Raw genomic sequence first — 20,058 nt, forward strand, 5'->3', positions numbered from 1 at the left:
TGAAGCTGGGGTAAAATAGGCGTATGTACGAAGACTTCAATAATAGCAGCAAGGATTTGCTTCCGGACTTTTGCCAGGCACTCTCTGTGGCTCTGTATCTGTATTACCTCATTAATCCTCCTAACAACCTCTTGAAGTAGGTGCTATCATTGTCTATAGATAAGGAAACGCGACTTGCCTGAGGTCACATTCACTAAGTGATGAAGCCAGGATTGGGACCCAGCTATAGCTGAGCTCCAGAACCACGCTGACAAACACTGGGATAAAATGAGCTTCAGGAAGCAGCTTTTCACCGAGTTCATTTTCAACCTCTAAGGCAGAAGCTTCCAAAATGCTACTAAAATGCACAATAACATTTTAATTTAATTTAATTATGGAGACATAAGAGACACAGGAACTCCTCTTCCGAAACTAAGAAACGGATGATTTATAACTTATTTGCCCCAAGAATGACTTTGGGGGAGGAGAGGGGAGAATGCTGAATATTTTGGATTTTGTTCTCAAGAGCAAAGATATTTGCATGGCTAAAGATGAGAGAGGTAAGAAGGGGAGAGAGAAAACATACTTCAAAGCGGAGCAGTGTTTTCTGGCCTGTTGGTTGGTTATAAACAGAACCTAGAGGAGGCCGACAGGATGGAAACCTTCCCTTCCAGCAGGGCGGTGAGGAACCGCCCGCCAGGGAGCTGAGTTCCAAGACAAATAATAGCTGCAGTCATGCAGACGTTGTTTTCCTTCAACTAAGGCCTTTTTCCAAAGAAGCTCTAAACAGTATGAACCTGCCAGGGTTCAGTCCAGATGACTCAGGCCTCACGGTCATGTCAACAAGTTGTCACCTGGAGCAGCCTGGCGCCTGCTAATGGCTGTGGTCTCTCTCCCTTGCCTTCTCCTCCCTCCCCCTACACCCCGCCCCAACATTTACCGTTTTAGTGTTAACAGCCCCACGTGACTCCACAAGTTGAAAATAGAATTCCCTCTCCCACTCCTGTTCCCCATCGACCCCCCAAACCCCAGTAGTACAATAAAAAACAAAAGTTAATAAAAGGGGAAAAGGGAAAATCACATATTTCAAGTAAATTCAGACCCCTCTGCTCTCACCAACGTTCTAAGAATTGGGTATAAAATTTGCCCTGAGATTCCTAGCAGCCAAAGCAAAAGAGGAAACTCAAAGGAAAATGGATCTCTCCTTGTCATACAAAATGAAGCCCAGCCCTCATTAGGAGAGGCAAACTTTTCCTGGCTGTAAGCCCCGAGGGGAAGGGGAGTGTTTGGGGTTTTGTTTTTGTTTTTAGAGATCCTTATAAGGGTTACACAATACAACATAATCAACAGTGCCCTCAGTAGCAGGTTCTGGGTCTTTTTAAATTATTCCTTCTGTCGGCCTCCTTTGTGCATCTATTTTTGGCAACCTGAATTTCCCCTCTCCATTTTCCCACCCCCGGTTTCCCTCCCCCATCTGTCAGTCTTGATCGCCAGCACCAGCGTGGGGAGACCCATATCAGTGGGAAAGGAGAGGCTGGGACCCAATGGAGCTGAGGCAGAGCCATGAAGAGGCAGAGGCGGGGAGTGGCAGCAGTGCTAGGTGACTGGTGTCAACAGGCACAGAGAACAGCAGTAAGACGCCAAAACAAATCTGGAAATTCTTGATTCCTCCCCTTGAAGAGTCGAGGTCTTATCTTAGCAGCATCCCTCCAGCCACTTCTCCTGCCTCCCCCTGCCGCCTGGGCCCCACCATGCTGGGGGGTCACGTCCAGCTCACTCGGAACATGGTCTACACGCCCCTGCCTGGAAGGCGCTTCCCCGGCCCTTTTCAGGGGTGGCTCTCATGCCCCCGCTGTGGTTTCTGCTCAACTGTCATCGCAGACAGGCCTTTCCTAACTGCTCTTCCTTAGCACCAGGTCGCCACAGCCCCCCGGCATCCCTGCCATTCTGATGCCACTTCCCCTGCTTTGTCTCTCTTCACAGCACTTATCACCACCAGCAAACATACTGTTGACTTGTTGATTGTCTGCCTCTCTTACTGAAATGTAAACTCCATGAGGGCAAGGACTTTGTTTTGCCCACTGATCTATCCCTCATGCCTACACGAGTGCCATGCATAGAGCAGGTATGTGGTAAGTTCTTGTTGGATGGATGGATAGGCAATGGAAAGAAATCTATAAGCGCATAAAGATATTCAGCTCTGTGTACAAGTAGGAAGGCTCTCGAGGAGAGTGATGTGCTCAAAGTACAGTGGGTCATTTTAGAGAGTCCCTCACGGAGAAACACATGCTCCTGCAAACCCGAGGGCCAGACGTATCTAAGTTGAGAGCGTTCCCACGTGACCTGGCCCATTGATAATGAGCATATCTGAACAGTGAGAGAAAGAAGAAAAGCCCTTCAAAATGTGGAAGTCTCACCTTGAATAGGTAGAAATAAACTTGTTTGGTATCTGCATCTTCTTCCTTGTGGACACAGGTAAAGAGATATTCCACATCCAACACGATTCCCAGGAGTCTGTTCATTTCTTCCTCTGACACATTCTCCAGGTGAGAAACGTGAGCGGCTTAAGATAAAGATCAAAGGAACACAGGTGAGAAGTAGATGGAAACCACCAACAGTCTCCATGTTAAAATGGAACATTCGGGAATTCTCTGGCGGTCCAGTGGTTAGGACTCCGTGCTTTCACTGCAGAGGGCCCGAGTTTGATCCCTGGCTGGGGAACTAAGATCCCACAAGCTGAGTGGTGCAGCCAAAAAATAAGAATAAAATAAAAATTGGACTTCCCGGGTGGCAAAGTGGTTAAGAATCTTCCTGCCAATGCAGGGGACATGGGTTGGAGCCCTGGTCCGGGAAGGTCCCACATGCCATGGAGCAACTAAGCCCGTGTGCCACAACTACTGAGCCTGCACCTAGAGGCTGCGAGCCACAACTACTGAGCCTGCGTGCCACAACTACTGAAGCCTGCGCGCCTAGAGCCTGTGCTCCACAACAAGAGAAGCCACCGCGATGAGAAGCCCGCGCACCACAACGAAGAGTAGCCCCTGCTGGCCGCAACTAGAGAGAAAGCCCGCGCGCAGCAACGAAGAGCCAACACAGCCAAAAATAAATTTTAATAATAATAAAATAAAATAGAACATCCTCTCCCAGGAACCTTCTGGAATCAGACTGCACTGTCAATAGAGGAACTTTCTGAACGTTCCTGAACTTTCTGAACCCCTATAAGACTGATATCTTCACACAAAATCGACTTATAATTGTAAGAGACCACCACCTTGTTAAGCACGAGCCTCCCCCTCCAACACTGAAAATGACCAGCGGCTAATGTACGGTTTTAAGATCTGGAACTTGTTGGCACCAAGTCTGGGTACGACGGTGTTAAATTCTTATATGTTTCCATATAAGCCGATTTTCATCGTGCCAAGAGGGTCCTGTGGTCCTACAGGCTGGATCCAGGATTTGAGGACTGCGGGTTCAGAAGGACCCCAAAACCAGGCTCCCTAAAGGTTTAGCGCTAAGTCCTGTGAACAGTTCTGTGAACAGTTCTGGTGGCCAAGAATATCACATATCAGGAACGACCAAAAAAGAGTATCAGTAAAAACTGAATGAAGGCCCTTTTCCTCAGCCCTCCTGAGATGCAGTGAAACCTCACTATCTCTGCAGCAAAGCCCCAAGGCCTGTCTGAGTTTGAGATTCAACGCCCTGCACAGTCACGCTCCAAACCCACCTCTCCTACCTTTATTCTGTTGTCTCACTATCATTAAGTGGCATATCCATCACCCTCCTCCCCTCCCACACCCCTGTCCTCTCTTCTTCCCAAATCCAGCCCATTTTTCAAGATGAACATGTTTTATCCTCAAAATAATCCTATGAAGTAGGGATGAGTAGCCCCATTTTACGGTTGAGGGAACGGAGGCCCACAGAGACTGAATGCTGTTTCCTCCAATGTCAACTGGCCAACAAGGCAGAGCTGGGGTCTGAAAGCAAAGGATGTTTGACCCAAATTCTGAAGCACCCACGCACATAGTTTTTGGATGACTAGGTGATTCACTTCAAGCCCCTTTCTCTTGAAAGGGACTCTCTCTAGGTAAGCCATCCAACACCCAACCAGGAGCCCAGGAGCACCTTGGGCGGGACCGTGGCTCTCAGGTCTGTGTCCCCAGAACTAATCACTACGCTCACTGTGCTAACAGGCACTGCCCTTCAAGAGCGATCCATTTCAGGTATGTTGACTGAAAATGCTTGGACCTAGAAGCGCTTGAGATGACTTCTAAGGAAAGATTAAACTATGGAGAAGGGTAGGCTTTTCCTTGCCTTTTCAAAGGGAGTTGGAACTAAAGATTCTCGAGGAACAATCCAGGTGTCAAGCATGGGTCAGGCTACTCCACAGACCAAACCATGAAGCCCGGTCCGAAGTCTGGGATAGAGAACGCAGCTGGTACCCCACCCAGATCCCCTTCCCTTACCACCTCAGAGCACATCTCCTGACCTCCAGCTGCCAGCAGCTCTATTCCCTCCTGTCACCATAATCTGCTCTGCCACCTACACGCCCCTCAAGAGCAGCCTTCAAGTTGGCGTATAAAGACGCCAGTTGCCCCGCCCCTCGGGGGGAAGAACTCTGAGCTAAGTGTTCCAGACCAGCTCTCACATCTTCCCCACAGAATTATCCACCTGTTGCCCACAGCGGGAACTGGCTTAATAATGCACCCATATCGGCCACCGTCTCCTCCTGGTCTCACTTTCCCACTCCCCTACCTCCATCCCAAATAAACTAGGACTTGCACTCAGATCCTCGTCTTTGACTCTGCGTCTGTGGGACCTCCAACGAAGATATCCGATCAAAAGCATTTTCAGAGAGGTAAGAGGATTACATACCAAGAGGGTGGGCCTTCCACGCGTCCATGAGGAAGCCAGATTAAAGGGGTTCAAGTTAGAGGGGCAGAGGCCACCCACCTTTCATTCCTTTCTAATGCAGAAAAGCAATGGAAAGGCAGAGGGAAGGTCCCAAGTCACGGGCCATTGGTGATGCGCGTAGGTGTGTACACACCTACATGTGCACGGGTGTGCACCTCTAGACAGCGTTTCTAACAGGGAAGAGGGGAGGAAGGAAATTTGGTGAGGTCTGCCTTAGGTACCATAGATACATCCACAGATACATCTCAACTTGACAACGCCAACACTGTATTACTACATTATGTACACACGAACGTCAGTATTCAAATCTATTACTTTCTACTTGGCTCTACAATACGTGGCTTCATCACTTTCTAATAGATGCCCTTTTAGGTAGAACATGGGCTGGGTCATCTTGTTTTCTCAGGAATGCAAAATTTTCTTGAGGTTAGTCCGAAGCCTTTGGGAGACAGGCCTTATTCTGACAAGTAGGTCAAAATTTTTATGTCACTTATTTACAGAAACAATTTTATTTAAGACTGTTTTGGGCTTGTAATGTTTTCATCTCTTTCCAGTGATAAGTTATGAAAGCAATCAGTCTCCAATATAATATAAATGCCTTCAGATTCTCCAAAATATGAAACAGTCTAATTAAGGTGCTAACATATAGTGGCTTTAACTCGTAGAAGTATACGCCATGATTCACTTTTGAAACCAGTGGTTCACTTTCTTTAAGCCACAAATGCTTTGCCCAGATAAATCCTTAATCAGAATTTAGAAAGAGCTGCTCTTTCTAAACAGAGGTTGAAACAGAGGTTGGAAGCTCCAATTTTCAAAATGGGGTAGGAGTTGGGTGGGGCCCAGCATCCCCTCCCCTTGTTGGGGCTCTAAGCTGCATGGTTTGAAAACCACGATATTCTGAAGAGACTAGATAAAACTTAAAATGCTTAAGACATGAGACCTGAGGAGGTCCATTTCCTTCTGATTCTGTGCATAAGGAAATCCATAATCTCTCCTCCAAGCTCTGTGTGTGACCCCAAGTACAGAGGACTAGAGCTGGAGATATGGGGAAATGGAAAGGAAGCTGCAGGTTCCCAGAGGGAGGAAGGGCGAGGCTGTGCTGGACAAATGGGGGTGTTCCTCACAGCTGAGAGGGTAGGAATCTTCCTCCAAGAATAAAGGAAGGGTGGGTCGGGGGGTGAAGGGAGCTATACTGAGGCAGAAGGATGACAGTGCACGAAAAGGGTTAAGCTTCCTAGAATGAACGATGGGGTGGGGTGGGGGGAAGATTAGATGAAAACAGAGGGAGTGGACCATCTACTTGAGAAGGAAAAAAGCAGCTCTGGACAAGTTGCCATGAAAGAGAAGCTTCCGTAGAGTGAGAAAGCCGGCACGGGCAGATACAACCACGCTGCATCAGTGTGTAGTCGTCTGCACCTGCCCGTTCTCAGACTCTCCAAGCATGGGCCCCTTTCACCAACACTCCTTTTCAGTCTCTGAGCATCTAGCACTCAGCTTTTCCCTCTCATCAAATCCACATCACCAGCTAACGTCTCCTCCCACCCGAATCATCCATCCCCACACCCTACCTCACCACCTCGCCATCCCAACAACCAGTGCACCACCATCCCGGCAAACTTGACTCCAGGATTAAAATCCTCAAGGCCATCCTCAAAACAGCAACTCCCTCTTGCCAAGGAACCTGGCACTCACTCCTTCACTGTCCTTCATCCCCCAACCAGTGCCACCACCGGATGGACGCAGCTGAGCTTTCCCACCCCTACCTTTGTGATCACTGGGATCTCAAGCCCACGGCACAAAACAACCCCCAGACTGCTCTGCTGCCATGGGAGTCTCCCTAAAGCCCCACTGTCCTCATCAACCCCATCTCCACCAAATCCAGAGACGTCTCCTGACTCTTAGGGGCTGCTGAGCAGAATTAGATAGACCCCACAGTCAACACCACGTCATGCCAACACCCAGATACACTTCACTCTAACTGTAAAGCGAACTACTTACTGAACTCGTATTTAACTAAAAAGAGCCACTTATTATTGAAAAAAAAAAAAACCTCTTAATGTTTTCCAAAGAAACCTTTTTGATGCAAATAAGCTCCCTTTGATGAACCAAAAGCATATTTTTTTGAAGAGATATGCCTCTATTATTTACAAGCCTGGAGGCATAGATTAAAAAAATAAAAATCGGGCTTCCCTGGTGGCTCAGTGGTTGAGAGTCCGCCTGCCGATGCAGGGGACGCGGGTTCGAGCCCCGGTCCGGGAAGATCCCACATGCCGCGGAGCGGCTGGGTGCGTGAGCCATGGCCGCTGAGCCTGCGTGTCCGGAGCCTGTGCTCCGCAACGGGAGAGGCCACAACAGTGAGAGGCCCGCGTACCGCAAAAAAAAATAATAATAAAAATCTGTAGACTACAATGTACACATCTACAGCAGTTAATCGGCCACAGAACTCGTAACACTGAGTCAAGGCCATTTAAAGCTTTGATACATGTTCCCTCATGCATCTTCCCAATAAAGTTTTCATCCATGTGCATCCTACCAGCAGTGTGCTAGAACACCCCCTTCCCCGCGCTTGCCAACAGTGAAGAATCATGCTCAGTCATTTCATCAGTCTTTTGAAAATTAATCAGGGTCCCCCACTGTTTTGATTTGCATTCGCTGGAACGCCCTTGGAGTTGTTTGTTTTTCATGTTACTGGCCATTTGTATTTGTTCTTTTGTGCACTACCTATTCACGCCCTCTGCCTGCTTTTTTAGGATGTGGGTCTTTTTCTCATTGCTTGAAAGAGCTTTCTGTCTATCCTCCTGGATTTCATTGGGGGTTTTGTTTGTTAGGTTGTGGTTTGGTTATATAGGAATTTTACATTTTTCAGAAAGTCAAATGTATGTCTGGCATTTCTTTAAGGTCTTGCTTGCAAAGGTCTTTCCCATAAAACCAAAAGATGACAAAAATGTATTTTCTCCTAGCTCTTCAACAGGTTTGTTCTCAACATTTAAAACATTCCTCCACTGAAACATCAATATCATAAAAGACCAAAAAAAAGAAAAAAAAAAAAAAAGGCAGAGGAACCGTTCCATGTCGGAGAAGACTAAAGAGGCCAGCTGTGATGTTGTGATTTATATAAAGAAACATATATTTGGTCTTTGTCTCCTTTCCTAGCACAGTTTCCTAGTAAACTTTCCAAACCTCTTGGAATTTCATAAGTAAGGGTGAAAGGAGTGTCTGTTGTTATTCCTAACGTGTCCCTTTCGACCACACCTGAGCTTCTGTGAATGGGCTTTTGGAAAGCCCCTACTGATGGGGATTGGTTGCCAGGGGAACCAAACCCGTGATGAGAAGGTTGGAACTCAGCCAGCCCCCTCCACCTCCCCAGGAGAGAAGGGGGTCTGGAGGCTGAGCTAATCACTAATCAATCACTATGCCTATATAAACAAGACCTCCGTTAAAACCCCTAACTGAAGGGCATGTGAAGGTTCCAGTAGCTGAAGCCTGGAGGCGCTGGGAGGGCAGCTCGCTTGGACACGGCAGAGGAGCTTTGGGCTCCTTCCACCCCACCCTGCCCTGTGCATCTCTTCCATCTGGCTGTTCCTGACTTGCATCCTTTTTATAGAAAGCCAGAAATCTAGTAAGTGAACTGTTTTCCTGAGAACTCTGAGCCGCTCTAGAAAATTATCCAACTCGAGGAGGGGGCCGTAGGAACCTCTGATACACAGCCCATCAGTCAGAAGCACGGGTTAGGACCTGAGCTTGGGATCGGCATCTGAGCCCTTACCCTGTGGGGTCTGTACTAACTACAGGCAGATCGCAGCAGAATCCAGTTAAGTCGCAGGACACCCAGTCAGTGTCTGCTGGAGAGCTGGAGAACCGCTCGGTGTGGAAAAACCTGCACATCTGGTGTCAGAAGCCTTCCGCAAGTGCTGGGTGTGAGAAGACTCACTGTTTTCCGTTCACATGACAACTAAATACATATGTAATTCTAGACTGGGTGCTTAATGGAGAGGAAAATACGCTCGCAAAGACATTTTGGGGTCAACTATAAAACTGGAATACAAGCAGCAGATTAAGTATTACATTAATGTTAATATTTACTGAAGTTGGTAACTAAACAGAGGTTATGTAAAAGAATATCTGGGAATTCCCTGGCGGTCCTGTGGTTGGGACTCGGCGCTTTCACTGCTGTGGTCCAGGTTTGATCCCCGGCCGGGGAACTAAGATCTTGCATGCAGTGCGGTGTGGCCAAAAAAACTAAAAATTAAAAAAAAAAAAAAGAATATCCTTAAATTTAGAAAATACATACTTATGTATTTAAGAGGAAAAAACCAGGATGTAAATGCAACTTATTCTCATATGGTCCAGGAAAAAAGTATAATACATACAAATACACACACACACACAGACTTGTATATATCAGTCTGTGTGTGTATCTGTGTGTGTGTACACGCAGGCACACGCAAACATACATATGAGAGCAAATGACAAAGCAAATAGGGTAAAATGTTACCAATAGGTAAATCTGGGCAAAAGATACATGGGATGCTCCTTGTTACTATTCTCATCATGACTTTTCTGTAAGTTTGAAATTATTTTCAAATAAATAGTTTTTTAAAAAAATCATCCTTCCATCTAGAATTTGATAATCAGATGTAAAAGGACCCTACTTTCATTTCAAATTGTCTTCCAAGAGCCTGGTACAAAGCATCCACATAATTACCCAAGAATGGCCAACCCTTGACCTGTGGGAAAAGCTCCCTTCTGCTGAGCGCTGTTGCCCACAGTGTCCAGGGCATGGGGGCGCAGGGGGACGCGGGGGACGCGGTGCATCAAGGACTGGGTGGCCACCACCTTGCATCTCCCAGCAGGGTGTACCCTACCACCCCGCAGGGCTGAGTCAGACTTGCAAACACCCAGGGTGCCAGAGCGACCTGCCAAAACCTGCTGCCAGGAACCACAGTGCAGCTGTGGCCTCGCTGGGAACAGGAAACGCACTGTCACCGCAGGCTGTGACCTTCACTCACTCAGCTCTGGCCCCGTAGACTTGTCCCGCACTTCTGCGGACAGCCTGCCAGTCCTCACACACCCTGCGGCGGGAACAGGCGGCTGCTGGGCAGGCTGCTGCTACCACAGCTCCGCTCCTCTGGACCAGAAAGAAAGCAAAGGGCACAGCATCTGTAGGATCTGTGAGCTGTTCAAACATAGTTTTTGTTCATGGGAATTTGAGGTCAAGGCTAGAAGAGGTCAAATGAAGTCTTTCAATGAAAGCTTCTGAACTGACCATGTGCAAAAGGCTTATAATTTAACGGTAGTTTCCTAAAATGGAAAAGAATCTGAAAAAGAATAGATAGATAAACTGAATCACTTTGCTGTACACCTGAAACTAATTCGACATTGTAAATCATCTATACTTCAATAAAAAATAAATTCTTTAAAAGGAATTTTTTTTTAATTAAATAAATAAAAGTGGGGCTTCCCTGGTGGCGCAGTGGTTGAGAGTCCGCCTGCCGATGCAGAGGACACGGGTTCGTGCCCCGGTCCGGGAAGATCCCACATGCCGCGGAGCGGCTGGGCCCGTGAGCCATGGCCGCTGAGCCCGCGCGTCCGGAGCCTGTGCTCCGCAACGGGAGAGGCCACAACAGTGAGAGGCCCACGTACCACAAAAAAAATAATAAAAGTGGTTTCAGGGCTTCCCTGGTAGCGCAGTGGTTGAGAGTCTGCCTGCCGATGCAGGGGACGCGGGTTCGTGCCCCGGTCCGGGAAGATCCCACATGCCGCGGAGCGGCTGGGTGCGTGAGCCATGGCCGCTGAGCCTGCGCGTCCGGAGCCTGTGCTCCGCAACGGGAGAGGCCACAACAGTGAGAGGCCCACGTACCGCAAAAAAAAAAAAAAGAAAAGGTAAAAAGAAATAGGTGAAATCCGTTTTAATATATTTTATCTAACCTAATATATACTAAATTATTTCAACATGTACTCAATGTTAAGAATATTTTACATTCTTTTCTCATATAAGTCTTCAAAATTGGTGTGCATTTTCCAAGGGCAGCACATTTTAACTCGAGCAGCCACAGGTGGCTACGATGTTGCACAGGACAGGTACCCATCATAAACCATGAACCTCCTCTGCAAATAAATGCAACCAGCCGTCTCTTTAGTATTACTAAATGTAATGGATATCTACTAATGAAACAATCCAGTTACACCCAAGGAACTAAATGTATTAGGAACTAGAGAAAAAGTCAGTTCTCCATCTCAGTCCAGTACAGAAAATCAATAAAGGTAGAGAGGACTATAGTTATACAAGCAGGAACACTGCAGTGCAGCTCCAGGAAGTCCTTTATTGTCTGTACCAAGGGCTGGGGGAGTCAGACCTTGGAGGTGAGTAGGGTTCCCCCAGCAGAGAAAGAAGGAGCGGCATGGCAGGTGCTGTGCACCTCCACATCCAAGGCAGAGGTGGGAGAAAGTGTGCAGACCCTTCAGAGAAGGTGGAGCGGCCCGGGGACCAAAATGCAACCCAGGAGGAGGAAAGGCCTGACCCACCTCGCACGCTCAGCTGAAGTGGGCCTTCATCCTGAGAATGAGAGGCCGCCCAGTGGGCTGAAGCGGGAGAATGTGACCACATTAGGTCGCTAGTGCTTTCTTGGGAAGCCAGGTGGAGATGGGGCCTCCAGGTGCTGCTGCAGATGCGACCACAGAAGGCAGAGAAGCAGCCTGAATCCAGGCAGAGCTGGCGGGAGGTGCACTCAGACAACATCCACAGGACTTCGTGGCCGGAGGAGCACAGGGAAAAGTAATAACCTACGTCAGGTGAGCACGAAAAATGCTACCAGGTTCATCCCCTAATTGCGGCTGTACCAGACTCACAGGTCCTGACAACTCTGAAGCCCGTGTGGAAAAACAGAGGACCCCCAGCCAAGAGGAATATGTAGACCTGACCCAGGCGGCGGTGTCCACGTGCTGGCCGGGCCCCACACTTCTGTCACTTGGCATCTGCCGGGACATGTGTAAATGGGGACGACTAAGTGGTGAAGGGGTTTGCAAATGCGGCAAAGCCTGAGAAGAGATGTTGGATCAATAGTCCATGAGAAAAGTACTGGTAAGACACTTCCCACTGTTCAAGAAATAAGCTCTGGTGTAACTGTGAATGCTGGTCTTTACTTTCCTTGGAAAGTTTCTACCGTAAATAAGCAGGTACGCAGAGGTAACCATAGGAATATATACCAATTTCCACTTCTGTGATGTTTAAATATATGTGTGTGTATCAGAAAAAAACTGATGACATTAAAAAACAGTCATAAACTGGGACTTCCCTGGTGGCGCAGTGGTTAAGAATCTGCCTGCCAATGCAAGGGACACCGGTTTGATCCCTGGTCCGGGAAGATCCCACATGCCGCGGAGCAGCTAAGCCCATGCGCCACAACTACTGAGCCTGGGCTCTAGAGCCCGCGAGCCACAACTACTGAGCCCACGTGCTGCAACTACTGAAACCCGTGCACCTAGAGCCCGTGCTCTGCAACAAGAGAAGCCACTGCAAAGCGAAGCCTGTGTACCACAACGAAGAGTAGCCACTGCTTGCCGCAACTAGAGAAAGCCCGCGCACAGCAACGAAGATCCAATGCAGCCAAAAATATAAAAAAATTAAATTAAAAAAAAAGGGGAAAAAAATCAAAAACCTTCCTAAAACTGCAAAAAATGATCAATAGTCAAATTTAATAATCAGTATGTTCAGGCACAGTTCAGAACAATGGACTCCAAAATGACAACAAAAATTCCAATTGTGTTTTGATCACAATGGTGTTTCCTACTGTCCTGGTCATAAAAGGAGGTTGCCATTTAAACAAGCAGTCCCAAAATAAGAAATTTTGATTAATACTAAACTAAGGAGACGTGTTTGGGCCAACTGAAGTACTTTGTTAGTATCCTTCGCCAAGTTTTTATAAGCTGAATGTACTTGTACCAATCCCAAATATCAAATAATTTCAGAGAATGGAGTAGAATGTTCTAGGCCAGCACTATCCAATAGATATATAATGCAAACCACACATGTAATTTTAAGTTTTCCAGTAGCAATACTGAAAAAAGAAACAGGTGAAATTAATTTGAATAATACATTTTATTAACCCAAAATATTATTTCAACATGTAATCAAAATTAATGAGATATCTCACTTCTTTTTCATACTAAGCTTTCAAAATCTGGCCTGTGTTTCACACCCACAGCTCATCTCAATCTAGAGCAGCTACAATTCAAGGGCTCATTAGCCAAATGTAGCAAGTGGCTATAGTATTAGACAGCGTAGGTCTAGACTAACAATTGCATTCTGTGGATGAAGATACTGAACAGCAAGGCGGTTAGGGGACTGGTAAACTGCCAAGCCAGGCGCAGAATTGTTAGTTTCTAACTCCTGCCCGAATGTTCTTTCTATTTAATCAGCGCATCAGCCCTGCAGTAGCCCTGCGTTTGACACCCAGGAGACACAGAAGAGTATCAAATTAAGGCAGGCCAAGGACGCCTGGGATGCAAGTCGCTGTCAGGAGACCGTGTGAAACCAGAGCTCACTGTCAAAAGACCGTGTATGGCTGAGCCAAAGGACACCCAACAGCAAATCAACAGAACAGACACCATCTCAATCGATACGCCTGAGTGTTTTGTTTTGACAAGTCCAAGAACACTACATATATTGTAGGATCTAAATTCATCATACTCAGAATAGTCACTGTGAATAGCACAGTGCACACAAATCGAAATGTTTTTGAGAATTCAAGCTTGCATGACACTGGACAGAATTCCCTAGACTCCGACCTCTACTTTGTTGGTAATATTTAAGAAGTCATGTGCAGGAATAAGAAAAGATGTCTGGCAAAAAAAAAAAAAAACGTGGGGAGGGAAATTGTCAAATGTTAATCATTGTTAAAGCTGGCTGATGGATACAAGGCTGTTTATTAAATGATTCTTCCTACCTTGATGCATAGGTGGAAGTTTCCACAATAAAAAGTTTTTAAAGGGAATTCCCTGGCGGTCCAGTGGTTAGGACTCCAGGCTCCCACTGCTGGGGGCCCGGGTTGAATCTCTGGTCAGGGAACTAAGATCCCGCAAGCCTTGCGGCCCGGCCGAAAAAAAAGGGTCTTTAAGAAAAGGGGTGGGGGAGGAGGCATAATCCTCCTTCTAGAAGAGGAAAAATTTTTCTCGAGCCCTGGCACTAAGACCAGTAAATAATCTATGGCATTCGGGCAATAATTCCAAGAGCACTTGAAAATATGCAGACATCCCAATTCTAAGAAAGCAAACTGAATAGAGAAGAGAAAGGAACCGACAGGGGGAAAATATTTTTAAAACGCCTACAACCCCAATACCCTGAGAAAATCACTGTCAGCAGTGCAACACATGTCCTTCCAGATCATCTCCTGTTCGTATGTATTAAAATATTATCTAACCTAAAGAAATGAGATTATCCTCATGGTGCTGTTCTCAAGTCAGCAGCCCTGCATTTGGGACTGACCACCTTCCGGGTAGTTCTCAAGGGGTGAAACTCAGGGCTGGGTGAGTGACAGATACCACACTAATCAGCTCCTCCTCTGAGGATTTAAATCTTGAACCAATACTCCCAGGGACAGAGGTTAATGGACCTGAATCATACAGGGTCCTGGACAGAAGGCCCATGAATTCTTGCAGCTGGGATCCCAGGACCTGACTGATACCGGGTTTCCCTCTGTTTCCGGCTTGTGGAAGCGACCAGTACTCTTCTTATGAATACGGTTTTCTCATTCAAACTGGACAGAGTTCCCATGTGTTGTTTGAAGTAAAGAACCCTAATAAGAGTAATAAGAACACATTAATCTTCCAGGTATTGTGCTAAAATTCTGATAGGCATTCATTCATTTAATCCTCACGACGCTCCCATGAGGTAAATACTATTATTAACTCCATTTCAGAACTGAAAAACTGGAGGGCCAGGCTGATTACATAATATGCCGCAACTCACAGCTACTGGCTGTTGAGCAAGGATTTGAACTTGCGCTGGTGGATCTTGTCATTTAGTCCTCCGATTAAGCTGCTTTCTGACCTGCTTTTTTCATTAATACATTAAGAATATCTTTCCATGCTGGAAAACACGTCTTTTGTTAAGAGCCATATTGAATTTCATAATATATATTTTCATAATTCAACCAAGGATCTCTTCCATTGGAATATTTAGATTGTTTCTAGTTTTTTTAATAGCATGAATATGGCTATAATAGCTGTCCTTTTAATCTGAAGGCACATCTTAATTTATATTTAGGTTAACTTTCTGGCATGGATCTGTCAGGTCAAAGGATATGTACCCTTTTTTTCCATTCTCGATCATGTACTGTCAAATAAGGGGACTTGTTTTCAAAGCTTGTGAAGAAATATAAAAGGGAACAAAGTTGGCTTTTCTTTGAGAAAGGCTGTTTCTGCCTTTGGGCATTCCTGTGTGTTGACCTGCTCAGAAAGGAGACAATCTGTGCAGCTAACAAAGAAAAAGGACTCTGTTTTGAAATGTTAATTGGTGTAGGATAATAGGATTTCCCAATCAATACCAAATACAGTTCAAGTCCAGTGTTTAGGGAGTTCTCTACTGCATCATATTTCCTGAGGCAATTCTAAAGGGCATCACTCAGGGATCGATAGTAGAAAAGGTGAGTTAAAAGCAAAGATATTCCTCTGGGCTTCCCAGGTGGCGCAGTGGTTGAGAGTCCACCTGCCGATGCAGGGGACACGGGTTCGTGCCCCTGTCCGGGAAGATCCCACAGACTAGACCTAACTCCAGGCTAACGAAGGCTGATGCTCCACCATCTGATATCAGCAGGAAGCTTTAGAGAAAGATGATGGCTAAAAGGAGCCACCCATACCATATGACCCTGCAATCCCACTCCTGGGCATATATCTGGAGAAAAACATGATCCAAAAGGATGCACGCACCCCAGTGTTCACAGCAGCACTATTCACAATAGCCAAGACATGAAAACAACCTGAATGCCCATTGACAGATGAATAGATAAAGAAGATGTGGCACATGTATACAATGGAATATTACTCAGCCATAAAAAAAGAATGAAATAATGCCATTTGTAGCAACATGGATGGACCTAGACATTGTACTGAGTGAAGTAAATCAGACAAAGACAAATATCATATGATATTGCTTACAGGCAGAATCTTTAAAAAATGATACAAATGAACTTATTTACAAAACCGAAACAGACTCACAGACGTAGAGAATGAACTTATGGTTACCAGGGGGGAAGGGTAGTGGGGAGGGATAGTTAGGGAGTTTGGGATTGACATGTACCCACATTATATTTAAAATGGATAACCAACAAGGACCTACTGTAGAGCACAGGGAACTCTGCTCAATATTATGTAGCAACCTAAATGGGAAAAGAATTTGAAAAAGAATAGATACATGTATATGTATAACTGAATCACTTTGCTGTACACCTGAAACTAATATGACATTGTTAATCAACTATACTCCAATATAAAATAAAAAGTCTAAATAAATAGAGACTTCCCTGGTGGTCCAGCAGTTGAGAATCCACCTTCTAATGCAGGGGACGCAGGTTCAATTGCTGGTCGGGGAACTAAGATCCCACACGCCACAGGGCAACTAAGACAGAGCACTGCAACTACAGAGCCCAGGCACTCCGGAGCCCATGCGCCACACCTAGAGAGAAGCCCTCGTGCCACAATGAAAGATCCTGCATGCCGCAACTAAGACCCGACACAGCCAAAAATAAATAAATAAAGTTTAAATTAAAAAAATAAATAAACAAATGGAGCCACCCCCTTATAAAGGGTCAGAATGGAAAAGGCCAAAGTACATTAGTGAGAATGTCTGGCGCTGCGTCCTTGCAACACTGGACAGTAAACTGGACACAGAGACATTCTTTGGGAGACCAGATAGCTGAAGGCAGAAAAGTAAATAAAATAAGTACAGGAGTCCCAGATCCCCTGGGAACTGGAATTTTAATATGTCGGGAAAACGACTTTCTCAGTAACCTTACCCACTCAAACAAAATACAATTTAAAAAGAAAATCTGTATCCTAAAAGTAGGATCAGGACACAGAACATATTAGCACAGGCCTGTTGACTACTTCTGGCAGAGTCTATATGGCCAGGCTGACAATGATTATCTTGCAGGGACAGATAAGAAAGTTGAAAGGGAAAACACAAGTAAATATTTACCAAGCACAACCCCAAGGAAGAAAAGAGCTAGCAGACACAGGAAACTAAAGAATATGAAGATAAACATTCCCAGAAAGTTCAGGGAATCAGAAAATAATAAGAAAAATGAGAATCAGAATCAGGACATATTACGTGTTCATCTAAGTAGCTTGGCTGCCACGTTTCATCTTATTTGGCAATCCCCGTCTCCCTCACTCCCCCGCCAACTCCGTACCAGTCAACCAGCTCTTAGGGAAAACCCGGGAAGAGACAGATGAGGAATCCATGCAAACAGTACAGGATTTGTCTCCCACGTGAAGCCTCCCCAGCAGATTCATGAAGCTAAAGAGTCTCTTTTGTTGCCTCATAAGGAGGTGAGGTGTGCAAGTCTGGTTAACCCACGAATTCAGTAAGTTAGAACTTGCAGGCAACAATGACATTGTTGGTCTCCTTGAAGATTTAGGAACTCACCGAGGGCATGGCTACAACTCCGGCAGGATTCCGTCAGACTGACAATTATTTGCTGCAGGTCAGCTCTGGGGGGAGTGGGAGAAGGGTTGGGGTTTTTCCAGCCATTACATTTACAAGATTCCTCAGCCTAAAAAAAAATGAATAGAGAAACAACGTTATGTAACAGGCAGCCATGGACTGAATGTATTACACGCGAATAATACACTCTAGTCACGTGACAGCTACCCTCCCCCACTCCAGACTTAATAATATTCTCTATATTCACAAGAAACGAATACAGAAAGAAAGCAAAGAAGGTGTGTGACTTGGGCCTTTGGGTTTTTTATTGTGTTTTTGGTTTGGGTTTCTTTTCTGCTGGCTGGAATCCAAGTACTGCCTCAGAAAAAGGACCGTCCCATACACTTCGGTAACACCGCCCCAAGCGAGCCTCCATGGGGGGGTCAATTCCAAGGGAGTCCATCCATGAAGCTTCCCAAAGGGATGAGCCAGACTCCTGAGGTCCCTGCAACACAGCTGGGGCTCCAGCTGCAACTCTGCCCCGCAGAACTGAAGAAGTCAGCAATCTTGGGGACATGAGGAGGGACACAGCAGTTGAAGCCACATGTGCAGGGTCCTCCAAGTCCTTTGGGGGGGGTCCCAGCTGTAGAAGTGGACAGGGCTCGCCACGTCGTCTGGGATTTTTACCTCTGTGTATTTCCCAGGCCTCCTGTACTAGAATACTATTATTTTAGCAACGCTTGATAGAGATCTTCCTTAACTTCTTTCACTTACTTCACACTTCCCCACCTTCTTAGAGAACAGCAAATATGATTGAGCATTTCAGTGATGACTTCGGTTGTGAAGCAGAGGACAAGGATAGAAAGACATCGATTATTCCCAACTACGCTACCAAGCTACCATGCTGGGTATTCAGGGGTCGTAAGTTGTGGAAGGCAATGTGGAAGGCTTGCACCGAATGACTCAAGCCGCTTAGAATTCTACCCACTTCTGGTGTATCCTTCACCACTCCATCCCTCTCTTATTTACTGCTTCAAATCTGCTGTGGCTGGGAAACCAAAAAATTAATTGTTAGAACAACATGAGACACAGGCAGATTCATTCCGGGCCTTCTACGTGCTCTGTCCAATACGGGAGTCACAAGCCACGCGTGGCTATTGCGCACTTGAAATGTGGCTTGTGCACGTTGAAATGCATTGTGGGCTTAAAATACACAGAGTTAGAAGACGGGCGCGAGGGGAAAAAAGTCTCAGTAATTTTCATATTCATTACATGTTGAAATGTCAGTAGTTTAGATACATGGAGTTAAATAAGAGATATTAAAATTCATTTGACCTGTTTCTTTTTTACTTTTCTTAATGTGGGCACCAGAACATTTAAAATTACACATGTGGTTCACATTACACTTCCACTGGACAGCACTGGCCTTGAAACAAATCGCAGTAGATTTCTGTGCTTGGGCTTCGTGTTAGATCTTTTGTTCCCTCAGACGTCTCTCCTCCCTGCTTTGGATCCTGCCCCCCACCCAACCCTCCATCCCCTCGTGTACCAGATGGCTGAAGTTAACAGGAGTCTGATTTGTAGAAAATTCCAGAATGGCTGCTGCCTTGACCTCACACAGAAAACTCTCCAAGAGAGGAACAGTTTCTGAAGTATAGGCGTGTATAGGAGAGTAAGAAAGAAAGAATAAATAATTGGTAAGGCAGGAAGGGTCAAGGTGGAAGAAGAAAAATCTGCTTTGGATGGTAAGTCCTCTCCAGGGGGCCCCGTGAACCTGGCAAGCCCAACCCGATGGCGCCTCACATTTCATCACAGCGCGGATGGGGAAGGATGGGCCCGAGGAAGGACCTTACACCAGGTACCCCAACAGAGCAGCCCCCCGCGAGTAGCCCCCGTCACCCTCCTCTGTTTGGCCAGGCACCAGGCAGGACCTAGGCAGGACCTACCGTTACCCTCATTGCTCTGCTACTAAGCTGAGCCGGGCCCTGAAATTCTCTGCCGTGAACCATCCACCTCCTTAGAGACTTGGAAAGGTCTCCGAGGCCATGTTCTTGAGGGGGACACTCATAAGAACCTGCTCCCCGCAAAGCAGCCCGACAGGCTCCGGAGGGCTGGGGGAGACCACTCCCGCCCCGTGGACCTCTCCTCTTCTAATCGTGGGAGAGCTACTTGAAGGGACTCCCACAGCCCCCAGCTTCTCTGAGCGCTTGGTCTGATCCCGCTGCCCTCTCCGAAATGATCTTTGGTTGGAAAAAGAAAAGTGATGACAAAACAAGTGAATGAAGGAGAGCAGGACAAACCTAAGAAGAGAAAACAGTGATAGCCAGAAACCCTGAGTTCGGAGACCTACATTCTAAGCCAAAGACTACTATGCATACTGAGTCACTCACTACCACAGGGTGTGCTGAGGGCCTACCATGGGCCGGGTACTTTTGCTGGGTATGGAAGGGAACGAAGAAAGATCCTGCCTGTCCTCAAGGAGCTGACACTGGGGTGCTGCAGGAGAGGGCAAACGGGCAACACCAATA

General features: G+C 46.4%; 1 protein-coding gene across 2 annotated transcripts in view; it reads right to left on the reverse strand.

Moving 5' to 3' along the window:
* The window catches only part of KAT2B (lysine acetyltransferase 2B), a 102,624-nt gene that overhangs the window by 51,054 nt on the left and 31,512 nt on the right, over nt 1–20,058 (reverse strand). For both annotated transcript variants that reach the window (XM_082654324.1, XM_082654325.1), the window contains exons 2-3: nt 17,534–17,660; nt 2,397–2,542 (exon numbers count right to left, since the gene is read on the reverse strand). In XM_082654324.1, coding sequence (XP_082510450.1) covers nt 2,397–2,542; nt 17,534–17,660 — 273 coding nt within the window. The remainder of the gene's footprint in view (nt 1–2,396; nt 2,543–17,533; nt 17,661–20,058) is intronic.

The sequence above is a fragment of the Grampus griseus genome, assembly GCF_964374135.1.
Source record: "Grampus griseus genome assembly, chromosome: 5".
In the NCBI taxonomy this organism is placed as follows: Eukaryota; Metazoa; Chordata; class Mammalia; order Artiodactyla; family Delphinidae; genus Grampus; species Grampus griseus.